This window comes from Hemiscyllium ocellatum, chromosome 6 (genome assembly GCF_020745735.1).
Source record: "Hemiscyllium ocellatum isolate sHemOce1 chromosome 6, sHemOce1.pat.X.cur, whole genome shotgun sequence".
NCBI lineage: Eukaryota > Metazoa > Chordata > Chondrichthyes > Orectolobiformes > Hemiscylliidae > Hemiscyllium > Hemiscyllium ocellatum.
Window position 1 is genome coordinate 47,133,671 of NC_083406.1, and position 20,289 is coordinate 47,153,959.

At 41.6% G+C, this 20,289-nt stretch overlaps 1 protein-coding gene across 2 annotated transcripts in view; it reads left to right on the forward strand.

The window, feature by feature from the left end:
* gpc6a (glypican 6a) overlaps nt 1-20,289 on the forward strand; it is a 1,030,971-nt gene that overhangs the window by 264,220 nt on the left and 746,462 nt on the right. For both annotated transcript variants that reach the window (XM_060825936.1, XM_060825937.1), the window contains exon 2: nt 12,799-12,957. In XM_060825936.1, coding sequence (XP_060681919.1) covers nt 12,799-12,957 — 159 coding nt within the window. The remainder of the gene's footprint in view (nt 1-12,798; nt 12,958-20,289) is intronic.

The following is a 20,289-nucleotide window of genomic DNA, read 5'->3' on the forward strand; positions in this document are numbered from 1 at the left end:
ACTGAATGTGGATCTTCAAATGCAATTCAAACAGCTGTCTGATAAGTATTGTACATCACAAATATATCTGTATGATTTCTAAACATGAAGGTTGAAAAACAGTTGGAATGCACCTGGAATGAGTCTGAGCTGGTGGCAGTCACTGAGGAATGAAATTTGGCTTTGGAAATACCTTGTCAAATGCGCGGGGCGACATTGAAATTAATGATGGTGAACAAGAAGACTTAGAATGGAAATCCTGTTTGAGGGAGGACCAGAATTCCAGCAAGGTGGACATACCTGGAAGAGATGTGACTGTGAGTTAAACATTAAAATAAAACAAGCAACTCTAGGCAATGGAAATCCAAAACAAAAACATAAATTGCTGGAGAAGCTCAGCACATCTGACATCGTCTGTGGAAAGAAAACAAAGTCAATGTTTTGCATCCAGTCACTCATCTTCAAACCTGCAAGGAAACTAGTAATGCCCTGATGACATATTATTACTCACAAAATCGGAAGATGACTTTCAATTTTCCCAGATCAAGTGAAATCTAGAAGTTATGAATATGGGTTGAGTTAAACCAGAAAAAAAAACAAAAAACAATGGTAATTGGAAGAAATCTATGAGAGGAAATTAGAGAGGAAGATTGAAGTGTATGGTGACACACTGAAACTAGTTGATGAGTTTGTTGATGTAAGTTATGATGACCAAAAACGGCAGAGGTATTTCTGAAGTCAGAGCAACAATGGAGCTAACCAGAAATAATTTAGTGGAGATTAAGGATGTGGTGACAAGAAAACACAAGTTTGCAACAGGGAAAATCAAATGAAATGTTACATTCTATCCGATTTCCTGTCTGCCTCAGAAGCCTGGACATTAAATTACACTTTTAAATGAAGGAAATATATACATTTGGAATGTGAATACAAAGATGCGTGCTAACAATTCTGTGTACAGAGGAACCAAGATTGTCCGATTACCAATTATCCGAAAATCGGAATATCCGAAGGAGATCTCGAGGTCCCGATAGAAGCATTGCATCAAAGACATGTTTCCAACAGTGATTGTGTCCTTTGCTTACAGTGATTAAACAGGCACCGTCTCCAAACCGTCTCCCGCCCACTCTTTCCTTGGAGTTTTACAGAGGGATGTACCCAAACCACGCCTCCCCCCCCCCGCCCTTCCCCAGATAATCTGACCAATATTGTCCTGTACAGGGCAAAGGTGGAACCTGTCAAAAAGTTGCAGTAAAAACGTGTGTATGTGCACGCGCTTTTTGGAGACTTACCCCACAAAGGCAGCAGTTGTTGGGGGATGGTGTTGGACGGGATTGGGGGGGTGGGGTGGGGTTGGAGTTGGACGGAGTTTGGGGGTGGGGGGGCAGCATTGGGCGGGTTTGGGGGCAGGAGGCGGTGTTGGACGGGGTTGTGGAGCGGGAGCGGGGTTGGACGGGTTTGGGGCGAGGGCACTGTTGGGGGGGGGCGTGGCGTGGGAGGGGTCTCACACGTTGTTTGCTGCTGCAGTCTCCTGAACAGTGAGCAGACTTTTAAAACTCCGAGCCCCAGAGAAAAGACATTTAATCAATTTGCCAACTAATCGATTATCTGAACAAAATAGTGCACGCCCATCTTGTTTGGATAATTGAGGTTTCCCTTTACAGACTACAAGACAAAATGAAGAGATATCTAAACTTATTATGCCATGAAGTGACATGCAGAAAATAAATTTCAATATTTCAGTCATTTCAATAGAACTGTAAATTTACAGAGATCTCCAGTGGGGAAAACAAAGGCAACAGAACAAGCGGTGTCCTGAATTGAGATGGATGATAGATGTCTCAGTACATCTGGGGATGGGTTATTTTGCATGTGTGAAGGTGGCACAAGATGACAAATATGGCGTACCATGGCAACAAGCCCTCGGAATTATTATCTGAATAGTGGCAGAGGAGGGTTTAGAAGAAAAAGCTGTAATCTCATTGAAATATCCAACATTCTTACAGGGCTTAACACAGCAGATAAAGAAAGAATATTTCCCTAGGCCCATGGGGTCTATAACAATAGAATACAGGACTCGGAATAAAATGCAGGCCAATTAGGACTGAAATGAAGAAGACTTTTTCATGTAGAAGGTGGTGAATCTTTGGAATTCTCAATCACAGAGTATTTTCAACTGAGAGACCAAAGGGGACAGTGCAGAAAAATAGAGTTTATGTAGAAGGTATGTCATGATCTTAGTGAACGGTGGAGCTGACTCGAGGGTTGAATGGCCCATTCCTGTTTCTATTTTCTGTGTTGATATGCTTATCTGGCATTCAGTTTCGGACAGTCAATGCCTCAGTTCAATTCCTACTTTGCGTGTGTGTGGCTGTGTCTCTCTCTCTTTCTTTCTCTCTCTCTTTGCATGTGAGCACATGCAGGCTGTAGTGCTTTCTGTTATCAAATCTCCAACATCGACCACTATCTCAGATTCCTTTCTAATTCCTAGCTTCTTATGACGTGTGCCACAGGTGGTATTCATAACTCAACATCTTTGGGAGGGGAGAAATCCAAAATAAATTGCAGACATTTTTATTTCTAATAGAGAAACAAATACTTTTGTCTGACTCTTAAGTTTTATTTGTGGAGCTCTTACATATTACTCTGATCTTCTCTATTTTCCTTCATTTTTACATTTACAGAAGATAGGCCATTTTCACATCAGGCCACTCTTCCCTGATGAGAGATCACACATGTCCATTTTCTCTTTCCTCCATGAGATTATTAATTATTAGATGAACTGAGTTTTTCCTCAGTAATGTAACAGAGATCCCTCTTGTCACTGATTGCAATCTGTGGAATAAAGAACATTTCACAACAGAAATGTCAAGACCTTTACTAAGGTTGATTGTATTGCAATATGGGATTAGGTGCTGATTGCTCCGCCTTGCCTTCTTAAAGAATTTCAAAGTAGTGAGGGGATTTGCGGAGGACACCAACCGTACTGTTTCGCTGTAAAGCACTGATGTACTTCGAAATTTATAAAATCTGATACATTTCGCATTTGAATATTTGAAGGTCATGTGTGTATTCAACAGTGGCTACTATTCTTATGAGTGGAATAGAATTTTCACAACCTTGCAATGTTGAAAATACTAAGAGGTTTTTGCATCAAATATTGTTAAGAATGCTTCTCTTAAATGAGGTAGATAGCCTTACTCTCAAGATGTTTTCATCACAGTGTACAGAATCTTTGTTGTGACCCTGAACTACATCCTAGCCAAACCATTGATGTATATCTTATCTCACTTTTCTTAACTGAGAAAATCTATAACCCTGATTTATATTTATGAGTTCTGCAGCACTCTCCTATTTGCATTCAATCCATAAATGCATTTATTTGCAGGTAACATTTTTAGCCAGAAGGTTATTTCATATATTTCATAAATGAGAAAAGGCATTTTTCCAGTCCTCAGAGGGCTATTTTCAAAGTGAATTGGACGAAGAACAAGTTGCTTATTCATCTTCCACTGGGAATATTGCAATTTTCAGAGGCGCCTTCTCTTTTGCTCCGCAATTTCCCACCCTCCTTCTGACCCTTGAATTTTGAATTGTAAAGCCACACTTTCTTGACTGCAACTTTCAGTTCTGTTCATGATTTCAAAGTTTAAGCAGTTTCCCTGAAGCTTTATCTATAAATGACAGTGTAAACAAAAATTATATGGTGATTGCATTCTCCATTTACCTCTGGCTTAATTGAAAAGAGACTCTGCTTCATTGAGAATAAATTTTCCTTGAGAATAAATTTAAATTAGATGGATAGCTGTTCAGACTATTGAACTATGTGTGGAGTAAGATTCAGGTTCCTATACATAGTAACTGGAAAGTAGAACACAGTACAGTACAGCACAGGCACAGACCCTTTGGCCCACCATGTCTGTGCTGACTATGATGCTATTCTAAACTAATCCCATCTGCCTGAATATGGTCCATTTCCCTCTATTCTCTGCTTGTTCATGTGTCTGGGTAAATGCCTCTTAAACCTGTCATAGTTGTGGGTATGTTCATTGAGCTGGGAAGTTGATTTGCAGACGTTTCATCCCCTGTCTAGGTGACATCTTCAGTGCTTTGGAGCCTCCTGTGCTGCTGTACTGTGTCTTCTGGAATTTATTTGGTTCCATTTCTGCTGCAAATTTGACTGGGACAACACAACCATCATAGGACAAATTAAACATCGGACAGCCGGAGAATTCCTGGAAGCATAGCACTCATCCATGGACTCTATCAACAAGCACATGAACCTGAACCCAATATACCGGCCCTACGACAAGCAACTGGAACTGGCAACCAGAAGCAGCAGAAATGAAACCACATAAATTCCAGAAGACACAATACAACAGCACTTCACAGGAGGCTTTCAAGCACTGAAGATATCACCTAGACAGGGGACGAAATGTCCGTAAATCAACTTCCCAACTTGGTGAACATACCTACAAGTAGGACAGCCAGCACCCGAGCTACAAATCTTTACACAAACCTTAAGCCGCTTAAACTTTGCTAAAATCTGACTTTACCACCTCCTATGGCAGTATATTCCAGGTACTCTCTGTCTCAAAAACTTTCCTCGCACGTCTCCTTTCAACTTTCTCAATCTCGCCTTAAATGTATGTCTTCTTGTATTTGACATTTCAATGGTGAGAAAGAGATTCTATCTCTGATTATACTTGCCTTTCGCAATTGATCTCCTGAAATGTATTACCTCACACTTGTCCGGATTAACCCCATTTACCATTTCTGTGTCCAACTTTCCAGCTGATCTATATCTTGCTGCATCCTTTGATATCCTTCCTCACCATTCACAACACCACCATTTTCATGTCTTCACCAAACTTACTAATCAGTCTGTCAACATTTTCATCCAAATGATTTATACACATTACCAACAACAGAATCCCAGAATGAGCATTGTGGAACACTACTGTTCACAGATCTCCAGTCAGAAAAACACCCCTCCACAACGACCCTTTTTCTTCAATGGCCAAGCCAATCTTACATCCAACTTGCCGACTCACCGTGAATTCCATGCAATGTTATCTTTCAGACAAGCCTATCATGAGAGATCTTGTTGAATGTTTCAGTAAAGTCCATCGACAACATCACTGTCAATCATTTTGTCACTTCTCAGTCATGTTTGTGAGACAAGTCCTCCCCTGTATAAAACCACACTTACTATTCCTAATGAGGCCACTTGTCTCCAAATGCAAGTAAATCCTGTCCCTAAGAATTTTCTCTAATGATTTCCCTAAAATTGAAGTGATGTTCACCAGCCTATAATGTCCTTGATTATTCCTGTTGACCTTCTTAATCAAAGGGAAAATAAAAACTATTCTCTAGTCTTCTGGATCCTCACTTCTGGCTAAAGAGGATACAAAGATCTTTGTCAAGGCCCCAGCAATCTCCTCCCTTGCCTTCTTTCCCATGCTGGGATAGATCCCATCAAACTTTGAGGGACTTATCTATATTAATGGTTTTCAAGACACCCTACTCCAGCTCTGTCTCTTTTTTTAAAGTATATTTTTATTAAAAAAAGGAAAATTCTTTTCTTTTGAATATTCGAACAAATACAAAACCAAACAATTGAAACTAATATTAAAAAACAAACCTGTTAATTACATAAATAAATATCAAATAATTAACTAATCTAAAAAAAGTCTTAACAATAATAATGATGATAATAACCATAACACAGCTCACCAAAACAAAGCAATAGCCCTTGATCATCGAGCGCATATCTTTATACATATTCATATTGGTAGTTCCTCCCCTCTGAATACTAGATTCATTACACTGAATTGCCATGGCTATATAAATATGGTAGACAAGTCTGTACTCAGATAGTCCAAAAAAGGGCTGCCACGTCTTATAGAAATTCTCAGTTTTATGGTGCACCATACTCATAAGAAAGTCTTAGTGGATGTGCTCCATAATTAACTTACGCCAGCCCGCCAGCCCCAGGAGGTTTTCCTACACCCATCCTAATAGAATGTTCTTTCTTGCACCAGAAGTGAGGATACAGAAAAGCCTTTTTTTGTGTGCATCTGATGAAAGTGAATTAACAAAGTCAAGAAGAGATACCGGATCCATCTCCACCTCTGTCCCCAGGTCCTTCTCTATTTCACCTACCACAGCGCTCCAGTATGCTTACAGTCTGTGGCAGGGCCAAAGACAATGAGTAGGTATGCCATGCTCACTTTACATTTAGGACACCTTGGAGATGCTCCCTCTTTAAATTTAGCGAGGCAGTCTGGGGTCAGAAGGACACTGTGGATTGTAAGGTATGGGTCCTGTTGCAAATTGAGATCCTTCTTGCATTTTCCCAGATATCCTCCCATATTTCAGAAGAGATCTCAATGTCCAACACTCTCTCCCATACCTTACAGAGCCATTCAGTCTCATCCAAGGGACCCTCTCCAAATAGATGGTAAGCGTTGCTAACAGATAATGCACGCTCAGCACTCAATACCCTCTTCTCCATGTCGGACCGATAAGGCTCAGTTAAAAGTGTAGTCTCTTTTTGTATGAAGTTTCTAATTTGAAAGAAACAGAAGAGGTCCCGACTGGGCAATTCATTTTTCCAAGCCAACTGGTCAAAGGACATCAATATGTCCCCTTTGAATAAATCACCCAGGCAAGACATGCCCCCTAGCTGCTCATAGTTTAAACCCAGAGACAATCATCCCTGGCTGAAAGCCTGACATACCAACTATGGGTGTCAAAAATGATGTTTTGGCAATATTGCCCTCACCCTGATGCTTTGCCCTCCACTATTGTGCTCAGTGGTTAGCACTGCTGCCTCACAGCACCAGGGACCCGGGTTCGATTTCTGCCCTGGGCGACTGTCTGTGTGGAGTTTGCACATTCTCCCTGTGTCTGCGTGGGTTTCTCCAGGTATTCCAGTTTCCTCCCACAATCCAAAAGATGTGCAGGTCAGAATTGACCATGCTAAATTGCCCATAGTAATAGGTGCATTAGTCAGGGGTGAATGTAGGGGAATGGGTCTCGGTGGGTTACTCTTCGGAGGGTTGGTGTGGACTTGTTGAGCCAAAGAGCCTGTTTCCATTCTGTAGAATCTATTGATGACTGTTAGGCAATGGCAATATTCCTTAACTATTCTAATTTTGTATGAGAACAGCAGGCTAGTAAGGCAACATCTTGCCTGAGATGCTTCGATGTCCAAACAAAGTGAGTGAGGGTTCCCCCGGGCCTAATCATTTACATAAGATAGCAACGAGCTTAACTGATAGTTTTTGATGTCTGGGAGGCCTAGTCTGCATTTTAGTCAATTTAATTATGGGCCGCTTGCGATACCAGATAAAAGAACTAAAACAGCCACTAAGTCTTCAAAATGTTTGTTTAATAAAAAACAGAGAAAGCATTCATAGGGTACATTTAGCAGGGCAGAATTATCATTTTAATGAGAGCTATCCGACCTAATCAAGAAATCAGAAGTGCATTCCATCTACAAAGGTTCTGTTTGATTCTGTCAAATAAATGGGAGCAACAAATATACTTAAGTAGAGAAAGTCCTCTGCAACCATCTAAAAGGGAACCGAGATCCACCCTCAGAATCGGCACTCTGGAGAGACAACCTATCGGCATGGCCTCTGACTTGCAAAATTGATCTTATAACCCGAGAGCCACCAAATAGATTGGTGCATTATATCAGGTGTGGCACTGAGACTGTTGGGTTTGATAAGAAGATATGAACATCATCCACATACAGTGCGATCTTATGTGATTTCATCCCCACTTCTGGAGCGGTTATATTGGGATCCCTGTATATTGCCTCTGCCAGCAGTTCGATCACCAATGTGAAAAGCCATGGTGACAAGGGACAGCCCTGTTGACTGTTCCTACAACTATTAAAATTGTTTGACCGTACACCATTGGACCGCAGCAAGAGGATCAATATTCAAAACCTCCACCCACCTGATGAAGGTCTCTCCCAGGCCAAACCGCTTCAAAGTATGAAAAAGATATGGCCACATGACCTTGTCAAATGTCTTTTCTGTGTCTAAGGAGATCACATTAGTGGGCGGCACGGTGGCACAGTGGTTAGCACTGCTGCCTCACAGCGCCTGTAGACCCGGGTTCAATTCCCGACTCAGGCGACTGACTGTGTGGAGTTTGCACGTTCTCCCCGTGTCTGCGTGGGTTTCCTCCGGGTGCTCCGGTTTCCTCCCACAGTCACAAAGATGTGCGGGTCAGGTGAATTGGCCAAGCTAAATTGCCCATAGTGTTAGGTAAGGGGTAAATGTAGGGGTATGGGTGGGTTGCGCTTCGGCGGGTCGGTGTGGACTTGTTGGGCCGAAGGGCCTGTTTCCACACTGTAAGTCTAATCAACCAATCCTTGTACCGATCGCTGTTGACACACTTGGATCATGTTCAGTAATCTTCTGACATTATCCGTTGATCTGCTACCTTTTATGAACCCTGTCTCGTTCTCCTTAATGATGGAGAGCAGTACAGTTTCTAGTCTTAATGCCAAAGTCATGAATAGGATTTTGGACATTCAGGAGTGAAATGGATCTATAGAAAGCACAGACCTTTGGGGCCTCCCCTTTTCTTAAGAATGAGAGAGATGTTTGCCTCTCTTAGAGATGGTGAGAGGAGGCCACGATTATGTGAGTCATTAAACATACTATAAGCATTGGCCCTGACAATATACTTATAAATTCCTTATGGAACTCACTGGAGAGTCCGTCAGGACCCAGCGCCTTCCCATTCTGAAGCTGCCTCACAGCCTCCTGCACCTCTTGCTCTGACAATGGGGCATTGAGGAGAGACTCTTGTTCAGGGGTCACTCCCAATAGGTCCAAGTTCTGAAAAAAAAGGATTCCATCCTAACCCACCCACTCTCACAGCTTTCAGATACGTGTAATTCAGAGTAAAATTTCTGGAATGCTGCATTAATCCTTTTGGAATCGTAGATCAAATGTCCAGTGTCCTCTTTGATTGAGGAATGGATTGGGGGGCACTCTTCTTCCTAGCAAGATATGCTGGATACTTGCCCTACTTATCCCCCTGCTCAAACAGCCTTTGACTTACAAATATAAGCTCCTTCTTGGCTGTCCATGTGAGCATGGAGTTCAGCATAGACTGAAGCACTGGGATCCTGTGTAGTTTAACCGGTGAGGGCCTGTCAAAATATGCCTTTTCAGCTACTTTGAGATGCACCTAGAGCAAGTCTTGCTGCTCAACCGTGCTGGCTGAATAGGAAATAGCCAATCCCCTGGCACAGACTTTAGCTGTTTCCCAAAGGATGGATTGGCTGCTGGCTGAGCCTGAATTTATATCTAAAAAAGCCCTGAACTCAGTAGAAAAGAATTCAATAAACTTGTTATCCTTGAGGATGAAGGGGTCCAGTCACCAGTGCCTTAAGCCTACCACTGTATCCTTACTCTTAACCATTAAATCCACTGGGGCATGATCGGAAATAGTGATATTGCCAATTGTACATGACACCACTGAGCCCAGATGTGCTGCGGGGGTCAGAAAAAGATCAATCCTGGTATTGCATTTATGTTGGTTCAAAAAGAATGTGAAGTCCCTGCCAGTGGGGTGGAGGTGCCTCCAAACATCTACCAATCCCTTAATTGTTTAAATCACAAAGAAGATATCGGTGGAATTTTGGCCAATCTGTATACCAAAGGGTCTGTGAGACAATTGAAATTCCCTCCTGTGACAAAATGTTGAGAGGCAAGGTTAAGCAGTCCAGAAAATGCATTTGTCAAGAATTTATGGGGGTGCGCCATGGACAGTAAACATTTAAGGTCCGGTATCAAGGCTTTAAGGATTACAAATTTCCCATGTGTGTCTTTAATTTACTCTAATAACTTAAATGGGAGATTCTTTTTAACTAAAATGGCCAACGCTCTACTCCTCATATTGAAAGATGAAAAATAAACCCGGTCATACCCATTCGATTGTAGCTTCAAATGCTTTGCATCATCCAAGTGTGTTCCTTGTAATAAGGCCATGATTTACAGATGCCGATGTTGGACTGGGGTGTACAAAGTTAAAAATCACATAACATCAGGTTATAGTCCAACAGGTTTAATTAGAAGCAGTAGCTTTCGGAGCACTGCTCCTTCATCAGGTGGTTGTGGTGGACACACACACACACACATCTATACACAAACATACACCTTGCTCATGATCGGGATATGAAATCATATGTGAAAAACTCCTTCCTCCTTTTGCTCTGATGCATCCTGCAGCAGTGAACTCTCCCTGATATAGGTGCTGCACTGTTCTCGGTTTGCCAATAGACTGGTCATCATGTTCATCAACTGTTCATCTTCTTAGGAAAGCAGCCATTCCCAAAGTTAGGTGAACCTCTAGCCTTGATTAAACTCTCATAAACTTTTAGTCTTAAATCTTTGTTGAAGTTCCCACTGCATCCTACGTGGTCGATAATAAAGATAACATCTCTGCTTCAATTGCTGTCTCACAGATTTTTCCAGATTGATCTATCTGTGAGGTTGAGTTATTTTAAGAAATTCCCTGTGTATTGATACTGCATAAGCTTTCTACAGAATCTCAAGCTCTCAAAGTCCATTCCAATGGCAACAAAATTCATATGGGCCTTGTGTCTTGGTAGATATTCTAACGGTTAACCTTTTGACTCTGAGCTCATCTCAATTTTGCAAATCAAGTAGTCACTTTAAAGTATAATAATGTCTAAAGCCATTTTTATTTCAAACACTCCTTTGTGAGACCTGGAGACTATCTGTTGCTGACATAGAACTTCTTGCCATTGCCTACTAGTGTGAATATCTTGCACCTTCTTCACAGTAAATCGCTGCAGCCTTTTAATCTTTAACAACCAGCATTGTAGTTTTGTTGTTGGGCAGAATCCAAAGCAGGTCAATTGAGCATCTTCATTGCATCGTGTTACCTTAAATTAGAAAGCCAAGTCCAAGATGTAACAATCTTATTCACCTCACGTTTGTAATCCTTGTCTTGTAATTTGCACAGTGTGATGAAAGCAGGCGTAAATGATCATAACAAATTTGTTTGCAGTGCTAAGGTACTGCTTTTTCTCGATAAGATAGTTTGGATATTAGGTCAAAGATCTTCAGGCAGGCTTATTAATCTAATGCTCAATTTCAGTCAGACATAAAGTTCATTGACTATGTGCAGTAAAGCTTATTTGTTGTTCATATTTCAGCCACATCGAATTGAGCATTTAAATCTGCTGTTTAGGTATTTGCTTTGATGTTTCAGTGCATAGATTATTGGGTATCAAGGATAATCATGTCAATAAGGGTGTATTGATGTAGCTTCTCTTAAAGATAACTTTCACTAAAAATGAAAAAAATCTTTTTTGGAACTAGCTAGTAAATGACCATGTAGTGCAGCTGTTCTCAAAATTAGCTTTGCATCACACTGCTGATTACTATGTTCAACTAACACTCACATATCTCATGTATGTCAGCAGACAGGTAAAAATCTTTGAATTTCAACAAATTTTACAATAAGCACAGTTAAGATTTCAATGTTTTGCTGATTTTGTTATGAAGGTATCGGAAAACTGCAACTTTAAGAGAATGGAAAAGCTAGCAAGGATGTAGAGAAGCATACAGAGTACTGGAAAGTTTAAAATTTAATATTTGGTCAAACAGCTAGATTCACCGGGTTGCCTGGATACAAAAAACAAAGTTGAATTTGGCCAATCAGTTTAAATTATGCCCCAAGATGCTAAACTCCAATCAAGTTTGAATTTAGTATTTTGACATTATTAATACCAATGAAATGATCCAATGCTTTGGAGTATGATTATCAGACATTTTGGAACAGTTAGCAAGAATGGCAAAGAGAACTGATAAAATTCCAACAGATGAAGCTTGCTAGTAAGAACTCTCTGTGAGGTACTCTGTCTAGAGAAGGAGTTTGCACAGAAAAAAAACATTGACACTGACCTGGAGAGCAAATCTACAGAGAAAGATGCAGAGAGGAGATTTTACAGTTGGCTGGTTTTTGAAATTTGAATTCTCTGGTAAATCTTAATCAGGGGTTTTATCAGACCAGTATTGTAGAGGGGAAGGTAATAGAAAGACTTAGCTAAATGAGTTGTAGATAGTTGTTAGTTAATATTCTCTGTTAGACTTTCAAAAAATAAAGTTGTTGATGTTTACTTTAAATAGTGACCCTTTGGAATAGTTCTTTGCCTCTCGAATTTTCACAGATTACTGCACAAATTAAATCTTTTCTGTGTTGCTGGTTTAAATTAGCAGGTGGGATTTACCCCGTGTCATAATAATTTGTTGTTAATGAGCAATTAAAAAGACATAATATAGATTGCAATGTCGTAGGTTTTATTTTGCACTCTTTCAAGCAGGTTGATCCCTAGGGGATTGCTTTCTGAGCTCCTTTACCATCTTTTAACAAATTGAGAAAAGGCTGAATGACAAAACAGAACTGACATTTACATCCTTTCTTCAATCATCCAATGTCTCTTTTCAATTTACAGAGACAATATGCATTATTTGTCCATTATTGTTGAAAATTTATCTGAAGTAAAACACTCTTGAACTGCAAAGTCTAAACCCTGGTGAAAATAGAAAGAGGGATCTATCAATGTTTTTCACAGAAAAACTCAAATCAGTGACAAAATTAGCTATAACATGGAGCAGGTCCTCCAGAACTGCAATAACATCTAGCCAACCCAGGAAAACAACAATTTCATTGCAAAGCTTACCACAAACCACCATATCAATTCACAATGGAGGTCTAGTTTGTTTACTGCTAAATGACTTTTCAATTTCTTTTCAGGGGAGCATCTGCGAATATGTTCCAAAGGTTACACGTGCTGCACCTCAGAAATGGAAGACAAGCTCAGCCAGCAAAGCAAACTGGAGTTTGAAAATATGGTCGAAGAAACCAGTCACTTTCTGCGTACAACATTTGTTTCCAGGCATAAGAAATTTGATGGTAAGTATATTGGCGATTTTGAAATTTTGTAGTTTTGCAGTCTTTCATCCGATATTCTCTTGAGGTTCTGGCTCTCTGCTGTAAGTCCTCAAAGGAAATTAGATGCACCTCATGAATGGAAACTGCTGTACCTCTTTGTTATCCAAATTACGCATAATTCTAGACCACAAGGTTGTGTTGAGTGTAACATTCTCCTGAAGGATTTTGTTTATTCTTTCAGCTTTCCTTTGGATGTGAGCTCATTGTATGGAACAACATACCTCACACACAGAACTTTTTTGTATTGTAGAGAGAAATGACTCTTTGCCCTTGTCACTAAGGAAATTAATAGTTAGCTGTGAATTACCAACAATTAATCCAATTGAACATTTTACATGACATCATTGACTACAAAGAAAAAGCACAGCGATTTTATGAGCTTGAGTAATATTTGTACTTAGAATTACAGAATCCCTGCAAAGTGAAAAGAGGCAATTCAGCCCAACAAGTCCACACTGACCCTCCAAAGAGCATCGCCCCTCCCAGATCCAGACCTGATCCTGTCCTCTAACTACATATTTACTATGGCTAACTCACCTCGTCTGCACACTACAGACAATTTGTCATGGCCAATACACCTAAGCTGCACACCATTGGACTATAGACGGAAACTGGAGCACCTAGCAGAAGCCCAAATTGAGAACATGCAAACTCCACACAGACAGTAACCCAAGGCTAGAAGTGAACTCGGGTCCTGAACACTGTGAAGCAATAGTGCTAACTACTGAGCCACTGTGCCACCGAAACTTCACTGATAGACATGTTGCAATAGATCTCGACATTGTCCTGAGTTTCAATTTTTTTTTCCTTTTCAAATCAAGTCCTGGACTAAATGGTTAACTCAAGTTCTATTACAGCTATTCTGGCACCTCTGAAAAGTGCAGAACAATGTAATTGTGCTTGCAAAATATCTGCTTTCACATTCTGTACAACAGATCTGTCACCTCATGATTCAAATGGCAATGAGTATTTAATTCTGCAGGGGGAAATGTGGCAGTGTGATCTTTGATTAGTCATAATGTTTGAGAAGTTTTCAGGTATCTGGAAGAAAAGTGACTACCTCCTAATAGAAGTTAAAGTACCCAAGAGAGATGAAATGTCTCCTAGACTTCCAAGAGAAGCAAAGGAAGAATGAGAGGAGGCTTTGAGCATTGATTTCCAGTCAAGGCTGGCCATAGGCCGTGTTGGAAGATTGAAAGTTGTAGCGATTGTAATGACGTCAACCAGGTGGACTTCATAAAATATGAGTCCCCTGTTGTACAGCCATTAATTTGGTCTGACAGATATAAACAGGGGTGTCAGAGGTTCGGTTCACTTTGACAGCTGGCTCTGAGAGAGCTGGATCGATATCATGGACTATCCATATGTACGTAAGTGACTTAGTGATAGAATACCAGTCTTGTGAACATTTTTGTGGTGACAAGAGAAAAGCATGCTCCTGAAGAAAATAATTCTCTTCTTCTGAAATGCTCCAGAATCAAGAGGCAAGTTATTGTGCATTGCACTCTGCCTGTATCAGAGGAACCTGAGCCTGTGCTAAAATGCCCCAGGAGGAGCGACAAAAAAAAAGAATAAGCCTATGTCCTCAGACTCAGTAGGAGAGAGATGTAGCGATTGTAGTGGGGTCAGCCTGGTGGACCTCATAGAATGTGAGTTTTCTGATTGAGGTGATTAATTGTGTCCAATCAGGGACCTCTGGTTGACAGATATAAATAGGAGTAGGGGCGGGCTGCCTTAGAGTGGTCAAAAGGTGGGGGCTTGCTGGGTCTGTATTGTCTGCACTTCTGTATGTAACCGTATTGTTAAATGTAGAACTGGGATTTGAGGGTTGTCCTCCTCTCCCTGTAAAATGGTCAAACGGTAGGGTTTGGGGCCTAGCTTTGCTGTTCCCCCTCCCTTGTAAAATTGCTGTCTCTTTTACAGCTGTAAATGTTTATTGTAAACTGTTTTGTAATTTTGTTAAATAAAATAAACAGGAAAAAAAAATATATAAAAAAAATAAATAGGAGTATCAGAGATTCTGTTCACTCCAAGAGCTGGCTTTAAGGAGACTGGATCAGTGTTAAAGACTGTACACATGTAAATTATTGATGGCTTGGTGACAGGATATCAGCCTCTATGGGACTATTTCAGAGGACTTTAAACATTGTGTTGTTACCCAAAAATGAGAGGAAGAGCCAGCTGAGATAATGACTGGTTTAGCCAGCCTAAACTTAGTCATGGGCAAATAGAGAGAAGATTTAAAAAAAAAAGTTGCTCAGAAGGACAGGGAGAAATAATTTGTAAAACGAAGGTCTGGCCTGACTAAATTGGTTTTAGATATCCGGAGATAACCAGTACGATTGATGAGGGTGATAGATTTGTTCCAATACACATGGATTTTCACAGGGGTTTGGCATGGACAGAACCTCATGGATATAAAGGAGGCCTGAGCCACTGGAGAGCCAGCAGAGTACCATATTGCCTCATCACCAGAAGCTGCCCCTGGTTCGTCATCAGAATTAAGCACGGCGTAGCATGGTCACCTTGCTAAATGGGACAGACTTCAAACAAATCTAGCATTTCAGATTGGGTTTCCATGAGGTTCTATGGGCCATCAACAGCAGCAGAATTGCACTACAGCACAATCTGTAATTTCATGGCCTGGCATATCCTCTACTCAACCATTACTATCAAGCCAGGGAACAACCACAGTTTGAATGAAGAGTGCAGGAGAGCATCCCAGGAGCAACACCAGGCACACCTGAAAATGAGGTGTCAACCTGATGAAATTATCGAACAGGACTACTTGCATATGATATATCACCAGCAGCAAGTGACAGACAGAGCTAAGTGATCTCACTACCAACAGATCAGATCTAATCTCTGCAGTCCTGCCACATCCAGTTGTGAATGGTGGTGTACAATTAAACAATTCACTGTAGGAGGACACTCCACTAACATTCCCATGCTCAATGATGGAAGAGCCTAATGAACAAGTACAAAATGTAAGGCTGAAGCATTCATAGCAATCTTCAGCTAGAATTGTCAACAAGATGGTTCATCTCAGCCTCCTTCGGTGACCCCCAGTAAAATAGATACCAGTCTTCAGCAAATTCAATTCACTCCATGTGATATCAAGAAATGGATGGAGGCACTGGATATAGCAGACACTATGGGCCCTTACAAAATTTTGGCAATAGTACTGAACTTGCTGCTCCCTTAGCCAAACTGTTCTAGTATAGTTACAACATTGATATCCTAGGGGAGAAAGTGACGTCTGCAGATGCTGGAGATCAGAGCTGAAAATGTGTTGCTGGAAAAGCACAGTAGGTCAGGCAGCATCCAAGGAACAGGAAATTTGACGTTTCGGGCATAAGCCCTTCTTCAGGAATGAGGAAAGTGTGTCCAGCAGGCTAAGATAAAAGGTAGGGAGGAGGGACTTGGAGGAGGGGCGATGGAGATGTGATAGGTGGAAGGAAGTCAAGGTGAGGGTGATAGGCCGGAGTTGGGTTGGGGCGGAGAGGTCAGGAAGAAGATTGCAGGTTAGGAAGGCAGTGCTGAGTTCGAGGGATTCGATGAGACAAGGTGGGGGAGGGGAAATGAGGAAACTGGAGAAATCTGAGTTCATCCCTTGTGGTTAGAGGGTTCCCAGGCAGAAGATGAGGTGCTCTTCCTCCAACCGTCGTGTTGTTATGGTCTGGCGATGGAGGAGTCCAAGGATCTGCATGTCTTTGGTGGAGTAGGAGGGGGAGTTAAAGTGTTGCACCACGGGGTGGTTGGGTTGGTTGGTCCGGGTGTCCCAGAGGTGTTCTCTGAAACGTTCCGCAAGTAGGCGGCCTGTCTCCCCAGTATAGAGGAGGCCACATCGGGTGCAGCGGATGCAATAGATGATGTGTGTGGAGGTGCAGGTGATTTTGTGGCAGATATGGAAGGATCCCTTGGGGCCTTGGAGAGAAGTAAGGGAGGAGGTGTGGGCTCAAGTTTTGCATTTCTTGCGGTTGCAGGGGAAGGTGCCGGGAGTGGAGGTTGGGTTGGTGGGGGGTGTGGACCTGACGAGGGAGTCACGGAGGGAGTGGTCTTTTCGGAACGCTGATAGGGGAGGGGAGGGAAATATATCCCTGGTGGTGGGGTCCATTTGGAAGTGGCGGAAATGACGGCGGATGATACGCTGTATATGGAGGTTGGCCTCCTTCTTCAAGGGGACCAGTTCCAATACCGTCCAGCCCAGATGGCCTCCTTCTTCATATTATATTAGCACCTATATTAGCACCCTTTCCGAAATAACCTGCTCAGTGATGCCTACTTTGAGTTCTACCAGGGCACTCAGTCCTGACCTCATCACCGCCTAGATTCAAACATGGACAAAAGAAATGAATTCCAGAGGTGAGAATGACAGCCCTTGACATCAAGGCCGCATTTGATCGATTGTGGAATCAAGGATCCCTAGGTGTCACTTACTTCCTGGTCTGTGAGGGTACTACAGTGGCTGCTTACACTGGTAATGATATCACTGCTGATGGAGGCCTGGAGATTCTCATGACAAAGCACAAGAATCAAACAGATGTTGAGAAATTGTAAATCCACACCATGGAGATTGATTTTCCTTTGTGGGCAACTTTTTAAAAATATTGGTGAGAACCACCATTAGAACATAGAACATAGAACATAGAAGGATACAGCGCAGTACAGGCCCTTCGGCCCTCGATGTTGCGCCGACCGAGTCCTACCTAACCTATACTAGCCCAATAACTTCCAAATGCCTATCCAATGCCCGCTTAAATGAACATAAAGAAGGAGAGTTCACCACTGATACGGGCAGGGCATTCCATGAACTCACAACCCGCTGTGTGAAGAATCTACCCCTAACATCTGTCCTATACCTACCACCCCTTAATTTAAAGCTATGTCCCCTAGTAACACCTGACTCCATTAGCGGTAAAAGGTTCTTAGTATCTACCCTATCTAAACCCCTAATCATCTTATACACTTCTATCAGATCTCCCCTAAACCTTCTCTTCTCCAATGAGAACAGCCCCAAGTGCCTCAGCCTTTCCTCATACGATCTTCCTACCATTCCAGGCAACATCCTGGTAAACCTCCTCTGCACTCGTTCTAAAGCTTCCACATCCTTCCTATAGTATGGCGACCAAAACTGCACACAATACTCCAGATGAGGCCTCACCAGAGTCTTATACAACTGCAACATGACCTCAGGACTCCGGAACTCAATTCCTCTGCCAATAAAGCCCAGTACACCATATGCCTTCCTCACAGCACTATTTACCTGGGTGGCAACTTTCAGAGATCTGTGTACATAGACACCAAGATCCCTCTGCTCATCTACACTACCAAGTAGCCTACCATTAGCCCAGTAATCCATCATCTTGTTATTCCTACCAAAGTGAACGACTTCGCGCTTAGCTACATTGAATTCCATTTGCCACATTTCCGCCCAGCTCTGCAACTTATCTATATCCCGCTGTAACCTACCACTTCCTTCCTCACTATCCACAACTCCACCGACTTTCGTGTCATCCGCAAACTTGCTTACCCAGCTTTCAAGTCCTTCCTCTAGATCATTTATAAAGATAACAAAAAGCAATGGTCCCAAAACAGATCCTTGTGGTACACCGCTAGTAACTGCATTACTTTCAGGTAGACTGCGTAAGCTGGCACATTAGCATTTATACAAAGCTTACCACATGTTTTCAATGGAATACATATTGGCCAGTCTTTATGTAGAAAATAAATGTTGTTGACAGTGTGGTGCTGGAAAAGCACAGCAGTTCAGGCAGCAGTGGAGGAGCAGGAGAATCGACATTTCGGGCATAAGCCCATCATCAGGAAATAATTGTTGGGCTTATATTTCATGGTTGAATCTGTCACATGTGATTTACCTAATTGTTGCTCCTCATGGAAATACTTATCCATCGACAATTAAATACATTCAGTGATACAGAGTCATGTCATGGTTATGATTATACATAGAACATAGAACAGTACAGCACAGAACAGGCCCTTCAGCCCACAACGTTGGGCCGACCATTGATCCTCATGTATGCACCCTCAAATGTCTGTGACTATATGCATGTCCAGCAGTCTCTTAAATGTCCCCAATGACCTTGCTTCCACAACTGCTGCTGGCAAAGCATTCCATGCTCTCACAACTCTCTGTGTAAAGAACCCACCCCTGACATCCCCTCTATACTTTCCTCCAACCAACTTAAGACTATGACCCCTCGTGTTGGCCATTTCTGCCCTGGGAAATAGTCCCTGGCTATTGACTCTATCTATGCCTCTCATGATCTTGTATACCTCAATTAGGTCCCCTCTCCTCCTCCTTTTCTCCAATGAAAAAAATCCGATCTCAGTCAACCTGTCTTCATAAGATAAGCCTTCCAGTCCAGGCAGCATCGTGGTAAACCTCCTCTGAACCCTCTCCAAAGCATCCACATCTTTCCTATAATAGTTATTATTGTGTAGAAGGAAAACAAATAACTTTTACCAACAACTTTGACAGACATTTATGTAATTGAATATATTGTAGTGGATATTCAATTCACTATTGTGTATGAGAATCCTAATCTTCAATCTTAACCTTCATAAAATATGATCTGTCTATATAGTATGCAAAACAATACTTTTCACTGTATCTTGGTACATGTGACAACAATAAATCAAACTTTACTTCATTAAAGAAAGCTATGCCTTGACACTGCCCAGATAAACCGTACACTAAAAAACAGTAAGGACATCTCCAGCAATAATTCCTCTCACATTACACTGAAAGATGACTACTAATGGCTAAGTTACATCCTCATCATGCATACACGAAACGTATTCTGTTTCAGCCTCTGGATTCAAGCTATGGAGGGAAACAGTTGTATCCAAGTATTTAGATATGATTGCGTTCTCCACTACTTTGCCCAGCAAATGGTGTCTGGATATGAATGTAGGAATACAAGAACATGAGTAGGCCATTCAGTACCTTGAGCCTGTTCTGTAATTCAATGAAATCATGACTGATCTGTGGCCTAACTCCACAAACCTGACTTTGGCCCATATCCCTTAATACTCTTGTTTAGCAAACATTTATTGATCTCAGATTTAAAACTAACAACTGATCGAGTATCCACTGCCAAGTATGGAAGAGAGTTCTGAAAATATACTACCTTTTTGTGTAAAAACACTTCTTAACACCTCTTCTGAACAGTAAGGCCCTAATTTTTACATTATTCCCCCTTATTCTAGACTCTCCAACCACAAGGTATAGTTTATCTTTGTTAACCTGACTACTTCCTGTTAATAACT